This window comes from Arachis hypogaea, chromosome 1, assembly GCF_003086295.3.
Source record: "Arachis hypogaea cultivar Tifrunner chromosome 1, arahy.Tifrunner.gnm2.J5K5, whole genome shotgun sequence".
In the NCBI taxonomy this organism is placed as follows: Eukaryota; Viridiplantae; Streptophyta; class Magnoliopsida; order Fabales; family Fabaceae; genus Arachis; species Arachis hypogaea.
The window spans coordinates 31,239,227-31,255,289 of NC_092036.1; the positions used below are offsets into that span (position 1 = coordinate 31,239,227).

The 16,063-nt window shown below is 36.5% G+C and overlaps 1 protein-coding gene across 1 annotated transcript; it reads right to left on the reverse strand.

Moving 5' to 3' along the window:
* Positions 1 to 14,706: 14,706 nt before the first annotated feature.
* On the reverse strand, positions 14,707 to 15,461 carry LOC112769421 (uncharacterized). The gene has a single exon (XM_025814174.3). The coding sequence runs from the start codon at positions 15,263 to 15,265 to the stop codon at positions 15,035 to 15,037; it is 231 nt and encodes a 76-aa protein (XP_025669959.1). The 5' UTR covers positions 15,266 to 15,461; the 3' UTR covers positions 14,707 to 15,034.
* Positions 15,462 to 16,063: the final 602 nt, after the last annotated feature.

Sequence of the window (16,063 nt, forward strand, 5' to 3'; positions counted from 1 at the left end):
AGTTTGCAGGTTCTTTGGTGTCGTGCAACATGAAACTTTTCGTCTTTTGAGAGATTTTTTCAGATGCATGTGGAGTGGACGTCTTTGGTGGTGATGGAGGGGGTGATGTATGAGATTCCTCTTCCTCTTCTTCAACGCTTGGTTGTTTGTTCTTTCCTATTTTTCTTCTCCCTGAAGTTTTCTGGGCGATTACTTTCCAGCGCATTGTCTCGGTTTGTTTGGAGGGAGGTGTATGAGTAGAAGAAGACGTGGAGTGGAGGTGAATATGGGTGTGAGTTTGGGGTGACGAGAATGGTGGACTTTTTGGGAGAGATGTTCGGCTACTTCTTCTTGGAGCCGTTTTCTTTTTCATGATGTGAAGAAGATGAATGGAGATGGAAGTTGAAGATAAGGCCGAAGGGTGAGGTGAGTAGAGGGAGGTTAGAGGAGCATTAAATGCTGATTGGAAAGAGATAGTGGAGGGAGTTAATGACCATCAAAGGGCGCGGTTATTAACCAAGGTGGTTCTCTTTTATTTGAAATAAACTGAAAAAGGTAGTTTCCTAGAATCAAGGGATTTGGTGGAAGGAAAGATTTGATTTGACACCATGCTTCTTTCAACAAGATTTGATGAGACAACAAAGAGATTGTGATTTTCAAAAAAATGAAGAACTAACAAAACTGTCATGGTGGGGTCAAAGAGATTAGGTATGGCCCCCGAAAATTAAGTTATGCGCAGCCTCCCCCTTGTTCACAGCCCTTCCAATACTCTTATTTTTATCTCGTCCATTTCTACGAGACAAAACTGAGCAGAATCATAATTTCACAAGTTATCAATATAACTTAAATCAATCATTCCCAAACTTTTTCTCAATATGTAGAATCTGTCTTCACAGAGGGGTTTTGTAAAAATATCAGCAAGTTGGTCCTCAGATTTTACAAATTGAATATCAATAGTACCCTTTTGCACATGTTCTCTAATGAAATGATATTTAATTTCAATGTGCTTGGTTCTTGAGTGCAAAACATGATTTTTTGAAATATTTATAGCACTCATGTTATCACAAAACAAGGGTATACTATTGATATTTAATTTGTAATCTTTCAACTGAGTTTTTAACCAAATTAATTGTGAACAACATGCAGATGCAGATATATATTCAGCTTCAACTGTGGATAGAGCCACTGTGGCTTGTTTTTTGCTTGACCACATGTTGAGTGAGCTTCCAAGGAAGCAACACATGCCGGATGTACTTCGTCTATCCACTCTATCTCTCGCATAATTTGCATGACAAAATCCTATTGCACAAAAATCATCAGATTTTGGATACCACAAACCATAATCACATGTTCCCTTAATATATCTAATGATGCGCTTAACGGCGGAAAGGTGGGATTCCTTTGGGTGAGATTGAAACCTTGAACATACACCCACACTTTGAACAATCTCCGGTCTAGAAGAGGTAAGGTACATGAGTGAACCTATCATTCCTCTATACCTTGTTTCATCCACATCTTTGCCATCATCATCCTTTTCAAGTTTTGTGTTAGGATGCATTGGTGTTCCCATTGGTTTGGAACTTTCTAGGCCAAATTTTTTGATAAGTTATTTTGCATACTTTCCTTGGTAAATAAAGGTACCACTAGGAGTTTGTTTAATTTGGAGGCCAAGAAAGAAAGTTAGCTCTCCCATTAAACTCATTTCAAACTCACTAGTCATGAGTTTTCCAAACTCTTCACACAAGGTCTCATTGGCCGATCCAAACACAATGTCATCCACATAAACTTGAACTAGGAGAATATCATCATTAGACGCTTTAATAAATAAAGTAGTATCCGTAGTATCCCTTTGAAATTGATTTTCCAACAAGAAGGCACTAAGCCTTTCATACCAAGCTCTTGGAGCTTGTCTAAGACCATAAAGAGCCTTAGAAAGTTTGAAAACATGATTTGGAAAATCCTTATGTTCAAAACCGGGGGGTTGTGCCACAAACACTTCTCTATCAATAAAGCCATTAAGGAAAGCACATTTTACATCCATTTGAAACATTTTAAAACCCTTATGGGCAGCATAGGCAAGAAGCAACCTAATTGCTTCCATTCTAGCTACCGGAGCAAAAGATTCATCAAAATCTATACCCTCTTCTTGATCGTAACCTTGGGCCACTAATCTAGCCTTATTACGAACAACTTGTCCATCCTCACCCAGTTTATTTTTAAAAACCCACTTAGTACCCGTTACCTTCTTACCATCCAGATGAGGTACTAATGTCCAAACCTCATTCTTGTCGAATTGAGCAAGCTCTTCTTGCATGGCTTTGACCCATGATGGATCTTCAAGAGCTTGTCTCACATTGTTGGGCTCCATTTGTGACAAGAAAGCAAGATTGCTTAGTTCGGATTGCCTTTTGGTTGAGGATCTTATTGTTACACCGTGAGAGGGATCACCAATGATAAAGTCATGAGGATAACCCCTCATGGACTTTCATTCTCTAGGCTTCCTTTGTGGTGTTGAGCTTTGATGAGCTTTTGTGGGTCTCACTATTTCAGTTTCTCTTGCTGGCTCAGAAGACAAAATGGAAATGTCTCCTCCATTCTGACGAGACAAAACTGGACTGGCAGATTCTTCATTTTGGACAGATTTGGGATTTTCTTTGCTTGTTCTAGCTTCTTCACAATCTGAATCATTATCTATCACAGTACTGGAATTAAATTAGAATCACAAAAAGTAACACGTATGGATTCCTCTATGATTCTATGATCTTTGAGGTAAATTCTATAGGCTTTGCTAGTAGTAGAATATCCAATAAACATGCCCTCATATGATTTTGGATCAAATTTGCCAAGATTTTCTTTGTTATTAAGCACAAAACACTTGTATCAAAAAACGTGGAAATACTTAAGATTTGGAGGGGTTCCTTTCCATAGCTCATAAGGAGTTTTCTTTAACCCTTTTCTAATAATGGTCCTATTCAAAATATAACATGTTGTATTTACAGCTTCAGCCCAAAGAAACTTTGGAACCTTGGTGCACGAAATTGTGATACACAATGGCGTCAACTCTTTTTCACAACTTTGCACAACTAACCAGCAAGTGCACTGGGTCATCCAAGTAATAAATCTTACGTGAGTAAGGGTCCATCCCATGGAGATTGTCGGCTTGAAGCAAGCTATGGTCATCTTGTAAATCTCAGTCAGGCGGATTCAAATGGTTATGGAGTTTTTATAATTGAAAGATAAATAAACATAAAATAAAGATAGAGATACTTATGTAATTCATTGGTGGGAATTTCAGATAAGCGTATGGAGATGCGTTGTTCCTTCTGAATCTCTGCTTTTCTACTGCTTTCATCTAATCCTTCATACTCCCTTCTATGACAAGCTGTATGTTGGGGGATCACCATTGTCAATGGCTATCGTCTGTCCTCTCAGTGAAAATGGTCCAAATGTGCTGTCACCGCACGGCTAATCATCTGTCGGTTCTTACTCATGTTGGAACAGGATCCATTGATCCTTTTGTGTCTATTACTACGCCCAACACTTGCGAGTTTGAAACTTGTCACAGTCATCCCATCTCAAATTCTACTCGGAATACCACAGACAAGATTTAGACTTTCCGGATCTCAAGAATGCTGCCAATTGATTCTAGCTTATACCACGAAGACTCTGATTGTGAACTAGAAGGCTAAAAGATATGCATTCAAGCTTGTTTGCATGTAGAACGGGAGTGTTTGTCAGGCACGCGTTCATAAGTGAGAATGGTGATGAACGTCACATAATCATCACATTCATCATGTTCTTGTGTGCGAATGGATATCTTAGAACAGAAATACGCATGAATTGAATAGAAAATAGTAGTAATTGCATTAATACTCAAGGAACAGCAGAGCTCTATACCTTAATCTATGGTGTGTAGAAACTCCACCGTTGAAAATACATAAGTGATGAAGGTCCAGGCATGGCCGAATGGCCAGCCCCCAATGTCTAAGATCGTATAAACTAATCAAAGATAGATACCAAGATGAAAATACAATAGTAAAAAGTTCTATTTATAATGAAACTAACTACTAGGGTTTACAGAAATAAGTGAATGATACAGAAATCCACTTCCGAGGCCCACTTGGTGTGTGCTTGGGATGAGCATTGAGCTTTACACGTGTAGAGACTTCTCTTAGAGTTAAACACCATCTTTTATGCCAGTTTGGGTGTTTAACTCTGGTTTGTAACGTGTTTTTGGCGTTTAACTTCAGAATAGGGCAGAGAAAGGGCGTTTGAACGCTAGTTTGTGTCATCAAAACTCGAGCAAAGTATAGACTATTATATGTTTCTGGAAAGCCCTGGATGTCTACTTTCCAACGCAATTCAGAGCGTGGCATTTGGAGTTCTGTAGCTCTAGAAAATCCACTTCGAATGTAGGGAGGTCAGAATCCAACAGCATCTGCAGTCCTTCTTCAGCCTCTGAATCAGATTTTTGCTCAGGTCCCTCAATTTCAGCCAAAAAATACCTGAAATCATAGAAAAACACACAAACTCATAGTAAAGTCCAGAAATGTGAATTTTGCTTAAAAACGAATAAAAATATACAAAAAACTAACTAAATCATACTAAAAACTATATAAAAACAATGCCAAAAAGCGTATAAATTATCCGCTCATCAAACGTCATTCTCACATAACATAGCCCTAGTCATCTCTTGAAGGCTTCTATTCCTTCTTTCAACAACCCCATTTTGTTGAGGTGTTCTAGGACATGAAAAATTGTGAGTAATTCCAAAGTCATCACAGAATTTTTCAAAGTCTTGGTTTTCAAATTCTTTTCGGTGATCACTTCTAAAATGAGCCACTTTTAAATCTTTTTCATTTTGAATTTTCTTGCAAAGAGTTGAGAATGCATGAAAAGCATCATTTTTATGAGAAAGAAAAAGTACCCAACCAAATCTAGAGTAATCATCTACCACTACCAAACCATAGTGTTTACCTCCTAGACTTTGAGTTCTTGTTGGACCAAAAAGATCAATGTGTAACATCTCTAATGGTCTTTTGGTTGAAATTCCATCTTTTGGTTTAAAAGAGGATTTAACTTGTTTGCCTAATTGACAAGCATCACAAGTAAGATCCTTATCAAATTTGATTTTAGGAATTCCTCTAACCAGATTTTTCTTTACTAGCTTAGAAATTTGGTACATGCTAGCATGACCCAACTTTCTATGCCATAGCCATTTTTTAGATTCAAGAGAAGTAAAACATGTTACATTTTGTTCTTTCAAGTCCTCAAGAGTTAATCCATACACATTGTTGCATCTTTTGGCTTCAAGAAAAATATCTCCAGATTTTTCACAAACAACCAAACACACAAATTTTCTAAAAACAACTTCAAAACCTAAATCACACAATTGGCTTACACTAAGTAAGTTATGTTTCAAACCATTTACAAGAAGAACATCATTTATACAAGATGAGAAGCTTTTACCAACTTTACCAACGGCCACTGACTTTCCTTTACCATCATCACCGAAAGTGACAAGTCCTCCATTATATTCATCAAGCTTAATGAAGAAGGTTGTCTTTCCGATCATGTGCCTAGAACATCCGCTGTCCATGTACCACATATTTTTCTTCCGTTTGGATGCTAGGCATACTTACAAAACAAGCTCAAGTGACCTTAGGTATTCAAATTTTCTTGGATACTTTCACGTTAAACTATCTCCTATGACCCAAGCCATTGTAATAAAAAATAACTTTATAAACTTTGTCACCGATCATTCTTTCACAAAAAAAATATTGAATAGGAAAGTGTCTGTTTCGGTTGTATAGTCTACAAAATCTTGGAGTTGCTGATTTGTTAAAGTAGGTGGAATCGTAAAACCTTGTGTCATTAGAAGATGAAACTCTATTTTCAAAAGAAGGTTTCTCTTCAGACTTGTAAAATCCCAAACCAGCTTGATCAAAGAGTGGTTTTTAACTAGCCAATATTTGATTTAAATTTTCAGAACTTTGAGTAAATTTGGCTAAGTCATTTTCAAGATCTTTAATTTTTTTCAGCAACTCTTCATTTTCCTTAAAACAATTTACATATGCAACAATAGAATGGTTACTTTCACAACTTTTAAGTTGGACTTTTAACTGCTTATTTTCTTCAATAAGATCATAAGCAGTTTCGGCCTCCCTTAGCTTTTCCTTGAGAAAACCATTTTCAGTTTTAAGAATGATAATTTGTTGTTCAAGATCATGGTTATCAAGTAGAAAAATCTTATTTTTCCAGAAAGGTGGTCTATCATAAGATGAAGATCTTCAGTGTCAGGGTTGTGAAAGACTACCTGATCTATGTGATCTGCCATGAGACAAGGTTGTGACTTGGTTTCTGATTCTTCATCATCGTCTGAGTCATTTTCCAAGTCTTCCCATGAAGCCATCAGTCCCTTTTTCTTTCCTTCTTTTGGCTTCTCCTCCTTCTTCAATTTGGGACATTCAGATTTGAAATGTCCCATTTCCTTGCAGTTGTAATAAGTTACTTTGCTTAGGTCTTTTTTTATTTTCCTTAAACTACTTCCTTTGTCTTTTCCTTTGAACTTCACCATTTTTTCTGAATTTTTTGGCAAACAACACAAACTTATTTTCAGAGGAATTATCACTGGATTCATCATCCAGGGGATTAGTTACAGAAGAAAAAGTAATTCCTTTCTTTTTTGAATCTTTTTTCAAATAAGTATTTTCAAAAGCAAGTAAATTTCCTCTCAAATCATCACATGTCATGGAATCTAGGTTACTGCTCCCAGAAATAATTAAAACTTTTGTTTTCCACTCTTTAGTGAGACATCTCAACACTCTTCTCACAAGCACAAAATCTGAATGTGTTATTCCCATAGCATCCAAGCCAACAATGATAGTGTTGAACCGTTCAAACAGTTCATCAATGTGTAATACCTGGTCTAACCGAAATTAATTAAATAATGAGTTAAGTAGGAGCGAATATGGTTGGAAGATTTGGCAATTGGAATTTGATGATTTAAATATGATATTTGAATTCAGTGAATTTTTCTGAGTCGGAAGACATAGTTTTCTGCATAAAAGTGCGCAGTGGAATTTTGATCGGCAGTACCAGCTGAGACCTGTCTGGTACTGCAGCTGAGAAAATTGATTATGAGTAAATAAGATTAAGAAATGAGGAATTATAATTAGGGGAGGTAGAAATATTTGAAGTGCAATTTAGGGTGCTAATCTTAAAGGTTTTGGTCCAAAATTGGGAGATTGGTGTTGCTTGAGGAGCTTTGGTGAGGCTTGGGGCTAAGGTTGGTGGAGACTTCCAAAGAAGAGGCTCAATTGATTTGGCTACAAGAGGTACGGTTTAAGTTTTATTTAAGTACCGTGTGGTGTGATGAGAATTCCTAGGCTAGATGCCCCTAGGATTAAGTTTGGATTGTGTAAATGGTTGGTGCTAATATGCATAGTTGGTATGTAATGTGAATTAATGATTGGGTTGAGAATTGTGTGGCCTTGTATGCTTGGTGTATTGAAAATTTGATGTATTGGGTAATGAGTATTAATTTGTGGTTTATGCATTTAAATTGTGAAATTGGGCCGGAGGCCGTAAATTTTGGGCCGGAGGCCAAAAAGAGGTAAGGAAGGTAAGTTGATGTGTGCATTGTATGATGACACAAGTGATTGGATGAATTTCAGATAATGAATATATGAATGATTGGGTTGGTTATTAAATAATGAGGTTTGAGGAGTTGAAGTGTGGAAATTGGTAATTTTGGGTGAAATTGTATAGATGAGGTATGTTTGATTTTGGTTGAGATATATTATGTGGTCATATATGTGAGTATGATTATTGATGCCTTGATGGTATGATAATGCATGAGAGATATGTATGTTGTGATATATGCTTGAGGAATGATTAAGGTTGATTTGGAGGTGAAACCACGTGATAGTGAGTATGGTATTGATTATGTATAATGATGGTTGATTGGAAATAGTATTGTTGGAAATTGGGATGAGGAAGGATGTATGACATGTTGATATGTTTGTAATTTAGCCATTTATTTGAAATGGGTAAAAATGGTTATATGGTGGTTTTGTGAATCGTGGTAAAGTGTTAATGTATGAGTTGAGGAGGTTTGATGTTGATTTTGGTATAATTTGATTGGTTTCAAAAAGGGTTGAAATTGGCATGTTTTAGTTGATTTTGAAAAGAGTTGAAAATGGCTTGTTTTGAAAATGGCACTTTGTGGTTTTATATGAAAAATATGGTTTTTGGGCATACTTTGATGAGACATAATTTGGACTACGGATCTCTGTTTTGTGCCAAATCTATTTAGAAATGAAATTGGATCCAGGATGTCCATGCCGTTCGAAGAACGGGTGAAAAACGATTTAAAATGAGAAAGTTATGCCCGTTGGAAGATTGGGGGTTGAATTTGTGAATTCTGCAGCTTTTAACTTAGAAAATTTTTAGCAGAATGGCCCCTCGCGCGTAGGTGCACTTGGCGCGTATGCGCCGTTCTTTCAGAAAATGCCATCCACGCGTGCGCGTGGTGTGCGCGGGCGCGCCGATGTGCTGCACCCAATGCCCAGCCATTTTCCAGAAGGTTGTGCTTGAACTGTGCCTGTTTTGTGCCTGGGGCACGAGAGCATCCACGCGTTCGCGTGGTGGACGCGTGCGCGTCGCTTGGGTATTTTTCAATCCACGTGTTAGCGTGCATGATGCATATGCGTCGATGAGTTTTGTGGCCATCCACGCGTGTGCGTGAAGTACACGTGCGCGTGGCCCTGTTTTCATCCCAAAGTTGATTTTTGAGTTTTAAAAGCCAAATCTCATACTTCTAAGCCTCCGATCTCACCCCTTATGTATTAAATCATTATGATATTCCTAGTAATGAGAAAAGAGCTAGGGGATGTGGTAACTTGCGAGTGAAGAAAGGGGAAAAGTTATGATCAATGATGATCAACGATGATTATATGAGATATGGAGGATGACGGTAGAAGTATCGTGTATGCCATGAGCCGAAGGGCTATATTTATTGATAAATGGCTGGTTCTTGATTGAACCATGAGCCGGATGGCTGAGTTATTGCCGGGTCACGGCAAAGCTATTATTGATTATGGCTGAGTATAAATGCATATATGATTAATGAATGAATGTGTTAAATGGATAATAATGGAAGATGTTGAAATGTGATGTGTAACACCGGGTAGTAGGCAGTGGCATTGTCCACTTGCTCCGGGTATGAGGCGGAAAAGGATGTTTATGATAAATGAGTTAATTATGGAGTTTTGAATGAATGTAGCTCTGATACCTGGGTAGTAGTAAGGGTTGGGGTTCGTCCCACTTGCTCCAGGTTAATGTTTGAGATTTGATAACAATGAGAATTGATAATATGAATTGAGATTGAATGAATATATGTTTGAGATACCTGGGCAGTAGCAAGGGTTGTGGTTCGTCCCGCTTGCTCCGGGTTAATGCTTAAGATACCTGGGCAGTAGCAAGGGTTGTGGTTCGTCCCACTTGCTCCAGGTCAGAGATTGTGACGCCTGGGTAGTAGCGGCAGTAGTGGTGAATCCACTCACTCCAGGTTGAGCTTTTAAACACCCGCCTGGGTAGTAGCCACAGTAGTGGTTGTTCCACTGGCTCCGGGTTAAGTGGGTAGTAGCAAGGGGGTTGTAGCTCAAACCTACTTGCTCTGCAAGGGGTGTTTCTGTCCAATGGTTAGCTACCAGGACATGTCGGGTTGGCTATATAACCGACAGATGATATCATCAGCCATAGGGCAGGCATACATCATTTGCATATGTTTGAATTGTTTGGGTTTGCCTATTTGTTTTGGATTTCTATATCATATATGCTATGTTACCTGATTACGTGCTACTTGTTCTACTTGTACCTTATTTGTGTATTACTTGTCTGTATTGCTTGTGTTTGTACAACTGAGAGATCCCTCATGTTGGTGTCGGTGGATGTTGGGGGCTGTTCTTGATGAGATGAATTGATGATGCGATTGCATGATGATGATGATTTTTGAATGAGATAATTTGAGCCCCCTGGGTAGACGCAGTGATGTGATTTCACTAGCTCCAGACGAGGGTATGATGTATTGATATAGAGTTGCTGAGGCAGAACAACGGGTGATGGTTTTGCTTATGATTCTGAGTCTGATTCGTGGAGGAATCAGCGAGTTGGGAAACATGTGTAACATGAACTAGATTTAGTATCCCCTTACGACAGATGCCTATTTATGGATTAGTGAGAATTTAGGCTGGATACTTGGTGAAAAGGAGTTTAGGATGCTTAGTGAGTTTTTATTGCAGTGCATTGTATTTATTTGGCACTTTTACCGTACTGGGAATCCATGGGCCCGAGGTTCTCATTCCGTATATATCTCTTGTTTTTCAGATACAGGTTCAGGTGCTCAGAAGTGAGCTGCGGTTCGTCTGAGAGACGACGAAGATATTTATTTTCTCTATTTTGTGTTTTGCTTAGAATCTTTCCACCTTTGTTTTGAAAAGATTATATTATGTATTGAACTCTTTTGGAACTTGCCTATAGAGGCTCTTATGTTTCCTTTGAGAGAGATTAGGATATACTGTTGTCAACTACTTTCATACTGTACCCTAGCCGGCCTAAACTTTGCGGGTCGCGACTAGTGGCTATTACTTATGTTATATATATCTATCCATTATCTATCTCTTAATCTCCTTTATGCCTTGTCCGTATATCGCTTTCGGCTTTACAGTTTAAATTTTTGTTGTCGAAACGTGAGTGATATGTCTTCGCGATTTTATTTCTACTCTTTTCAGGCTTCTCGACTAATACTCCTTTCGAAATTACCTATATTTATATATTAAAAATCCACCTGAGAGTCGTACCACCGTAATATCATTGACATACGACTAGAGCATAAGGATTTGAATATTAGGGTGTTACATAATGGATTCTCCTTCCTTCATTGCAAACATTCCATACTCTCTGTTTAACATGTCTATCCGAGTCTTCTTTACAATGGTGGTTCCATCATGAGTGATTTGCAGTTTGTCCCAGATTTCCTTTGCCGTTGTGCATCGTGATACCCGTCAGTATTCCTCAAAGCTTATAGCACAATTGAGTAGATTTACAGCCTTGGCATTTAGCTCCACCTTCTTTCTATCTTCCTCGGTCCAGCTTGCTTCTGGTTTAAGAGTGACCACTCCTTCAGCACTTGTGTTAGTTGAAAATTGAGGACCCTCTAGGATGATCTTCCAGAATCTGTAGTCTACTGCTTGCACAAAGATTTTCATTCTCTCCTTCCAATAGGTATAGTTTTTTCCATTGAAAAGAGGCGGTCTGTTGCTTGACTGTCCTTCTGTAAGGTTGTAGGACACCAGATTTGAGCCTCTGCTTTCTGCCATCTGGATATTTTCTCCAAGCTGCAAAGCTTGATCTCTTTGAGACCAAGCTCTGATACCAATTGATGGTTTTCAGTGGCTAAGAGAAGGGGGGTTGAATCTTAGCCCCCCTTTTCGCTCAGTAATGCTTGCTGGTCTTTAAAATAATTTCAGGAGACTTTTTGATTTTTGTCTCGTCCCTAGCCACAAGACTTTTATTTTTGTCTTGTCACTTGGCATGAGATATTTTTCAGTTTTAGCTCCTGTGCAGTAGAAACAGAAATGGAGTAGAGAAGAGAGAAAATTACACCCAGATATATCCTGGTTCAGCTGCTAAGTGCAGTGCAGCCTACATCCAATCTCCGTCACAACTATGATGAAATTTCACTATAATCTTCTTGAGTACAGACTGTAAAGTGCTAACCCAACTTACAAGAAGATTCCCACAGAATCATGAAACACAACACATATGTACAAATGAACTTTAAGAACATCTATGCCTTTTTCTTTTAATTTTGCACTCTCTGTCATTTTCCGCTCTTTGGCTTTTTCATACAAACCTCACTGTTTGCCTTTTTCATGAGACTCAAGACATGACAAAATTAAACAGAAAAATACTAAACAAAATACATTGAAGGAAAAGAAAAACTGTTAGCTCAGGTAGCTATGAGAACCCTGTGCCTTACACTCTCACACTTTCTCCTTGCTCCAAACCGTGGTTGTTCTCTCTTTTTATAGAAGAGGGAAGCCTCCACCTTTGAAGGCAAAAACCAAGCCAACTTCTTCTTCTCCAAGAAGAAAACCGGTTCGGCCAGAGAGAGAGAAGAGATAACCCATGCAAAACCCAACATACAATTACCTCTAGTCCTTCCTTGGTCATCAATCTTCATCAATCCGAGCGCTCCATCCTTGGCTTGCTCTCCAAGATGAATTTCTGGCCCTTAATGCTTCATGATGATGATAGCTTCATCTGCTCCAATCTCTGCCTCTTCCATCACGTAACTACCCTAGCTTCTTCCTGTGGTGGTTGAGCAGAATCAGAGACAAGCCATGCCTCCAAGAATCTTCTCCTTGCTGGCCGAATATCCTTCAACCATTTTTGGTATGAAGAAGCCAAGATCTCATCACAAAATCTTACCACAAGTGAATGAGAATTTTAGCCACAGCATACTTTTTGTTTTTCTTTTTCTTGCCATAATTGTGATGCTCTTTTAGCGTGCCTTTCCTTCTTTTCGGTAGTTCAATGTAGCTTCCATGGTTTGCTAGGTAATGTCCAAAAGAGAAGAAAGAAAGAATGAGAGAGAAGAAATAATTGAAAGAAAAGTAATTAAATGAATTAAGCAAATTAATTAAAGAGTTACTTTTACTTCCCTGAGTAGCGTGTAGCTTTCAATGCCATCAATCATATCAATGGCAATCTCTCTCATGTTTCTAATGCTAGCAAATTAAATTTTGAAATTCATCCCAAATGAAGAAATGGGATCCGTTGGAGGCATGAAGCAATTTTTGCTTCCTTTCACAATAAGTTTTGGATCAAGCATTGGAGCAACACTTTTTAATTTGGACTTGTGGCAATAATAGATTAATTTGTCCCAAATAATCATAAATTGCTTCAGTCATATAATATTGCAAACATTAATCAAAGCTGATTAGTTTTAAGCATATTGGGCTTGCAATAGTTTTACTTTTCTGTTCGGCTCAATAAAAAAACCTGCATCACAAAATTACAAAATTATTAACATATGTTAAATAAAAATCAAATTAATAAATTTATAATTAATTATTTCAATAATATTTGTTCATCATCATAATAAATTTAAAAATTCATCGTATGTAATAATTATTATTATAAATATTTTCTAAAATTATAATTAAAATTAAATTTTTAAAATTTTAATATTAAAAATAATTAGTATTTATTTTAATTAATTTATCTTATAATCTTAATATTTTATAATAATTTTTAAATATTTAAATATTTATATTTTTAAATCAAATATTAATTATTTAATTTTTTTATAATTAGACGCTAAATTTTAGACAATAAATTTAAAAAAAAAACAAGTACACGTCAAAAGAAGTACATATCCAGCAAATATTACTGCCACAAACTAATTTTAGTTTCATACCAAGTTATATTAATTTTTTAATTTCAATGACCACAAAATAATTTTAAGAAACACTTTTAAAAACATTTTTTTAAAGAAAAACAAACAATTTTCACTTTTGACTCTTTAGTAGAGATGAAACTGTTATAAGGCTATGGGAGAACAGTGGAGTATTAAAGCAGGACTAACAACAATTCTGAGTCTAAAAACTTCACATACTTAAAAGCATAGTTGTAAGAATCGGATCGGACCGGCCGGTTCGATCGAAAAACCGGTGAATCGGTAGTCTAACCGATTCGATTTATAGTTTGGATCGAACACGCAATTAAACCAGCAAGAACTGGACGATTTGTCAGAAACTGGCCGGTTCGATACAAATGCGCGAACCGACCAGTCCTATGGTGCTCCCAGCATTTCACAGGTCTACGGTGCTCCAGCCATCCAGCGCCTCATGGTAGGCTCGAACATTACTGCAGGACTCGAACTCATGTTTCTCTTGTTACACTCAACAAGGTATGTCACCAAACTGCTTTGTCACTTTTATACTTCATGTGCTAGTTATTATATATATTATATATATACACATAATTGAATTGTTTTATATTAATTTAATTTTAGTTTTATACTCACTTTTTTTTAATATATAATTCTTTAGGATTTATACCATTATTAAAATGTTAGTTAATATATTTATTTTAAATTTTTTAAAATATTAAGTTAAGTAGTATATCTTCAAAGATTTTGACTTAGGATTAATTAGTAGAGATATATAAGCATCACTATTAAATTTCACATAATAAATTGATAGAGGGACATAACGTATCCATAGTTTACTGTCGTGAAGGACCAAATTGATACTTTATTTTTTTCAAGGACTAATTAATCCGAAGTCAAAAATTTCAAGAACCTAATTATCATTTTACTAAATTTTTTACTATTTTATATTTTTTGTTCATGTGAAACCAGTTTTATCGGTTCAACCAGTAATTTATCGGTTGAACCAATAAACCAGTAACCGATCACCGGTCCGGTTCGATCAACTATGTTTAAAAGCCAAAAACTTTAGTAGTTTGTTGGTATGTGCGGTTTTGGGGTATAATATATATAATGATGGATGTCATAGAATAAGTGTTGTTTACTCATACTTTTATACTTGTAGTTCTGCTTAACCACCATGTTTATGTACTTTCCCCTGCTTTGCTGGAAATACACTACTATCCAAAAAAAAAAAACGAAGAAACCTCTATTACTTATGAGTACTATTTACTATAGTACAGAATATGAACAATTTTTTATTGGTCAACAGCCATTACTACAAGCTTAATCATACAAGTATAGCATATCTAAGCGAGCATACTCGTTCTGTTAATTAAACTTAAGCTTATACATAGCACTAATTTCTATTTCACAAATTAATTCAAAAGGTTAATAAACTAAGGAAAGAAAATTAGCAGACGAAATTAAGCTAAGATAACATCCTATCCGATATTTTTATCGGAGAAAAAGAAAAACAATATAGATTCATGATTTTATTCATATTATACATGAGACATAAAAGTGAAGGAGGGAAAAAGTGTAAGAAGTGTCAACTTAAATTGGAATAGCATTAGTGACTGAAGGATAGACCACGGTGGCAGGATGAGCCATGATTTTGCGGCCCTTCATGTGGCGGAAACAATAGATCAGAGCACCCACCGGCCACTCCACTACCGCCGCCGCAGCAAACGCCAGGAACCCCACCGTTGGGCCCACCACCTTGCACCGGCAAGGGTTGCCAGTGTCACCACATTGTACACATATTGGAACCCCTATTCCAACCATATCTAATTGATCTAATACTTAGCTTATAATATAAAGTAACAACTTAAATGTGTAATCAACGAGATGAAGACGGAAGCACCAAAAGCGGTTTGTGAAATTGAAATCGAAGAATTGCGCTATGCAACTTGATTGTATCCAATTGTTAGGGCCTGTTCTTTATATAGAACGAATTTGACTTCCTTAGTAGTAGGGGAACTCAAACATGCATGTAATTCATACATTATACATTAGTGCTTTTAAAGTTATGTGATTGGATGATCTACGTGTCAGAGGAGGAAAGAACTTATTGCACACGTGTCCTTATTTCGTGTGGTTATAGACACGTGTCTTATTTCATTGCTTTCAGTACATCTGCCCACCTGGGCTTGGTAAGCTGGTTCCACATATTCAGTTTTGCACATGTTATTTAATTATATTTAGCACTCTTATTATATTTATTTTATTTAATTTCATATCATATTTTGTATGTGGTAGAGCATAGACTTTGTTGTTGATATATGTCATATTTTTAAGATTAATCTTAATCACCTTATAAACAAAGACTCATAGACAAACAAAAATGAATTACATTTTTCAATTTCACAACTAAATCATTAGTTTTTAAATTTCAAAATTAAAGTGAAATAAATAAATAAATTTTTGCTTGGTAATTTTAACAACAGACTAATAAAAGAGCACTACATCTGTTTGGAATTTACGATATTTTCGACAATCTCTGATCGATACATTAAATTAAGAGACTTCACATACATTTATTTATTATTGGTATAAAAGAAACATTTAACAAAAGTATTATAT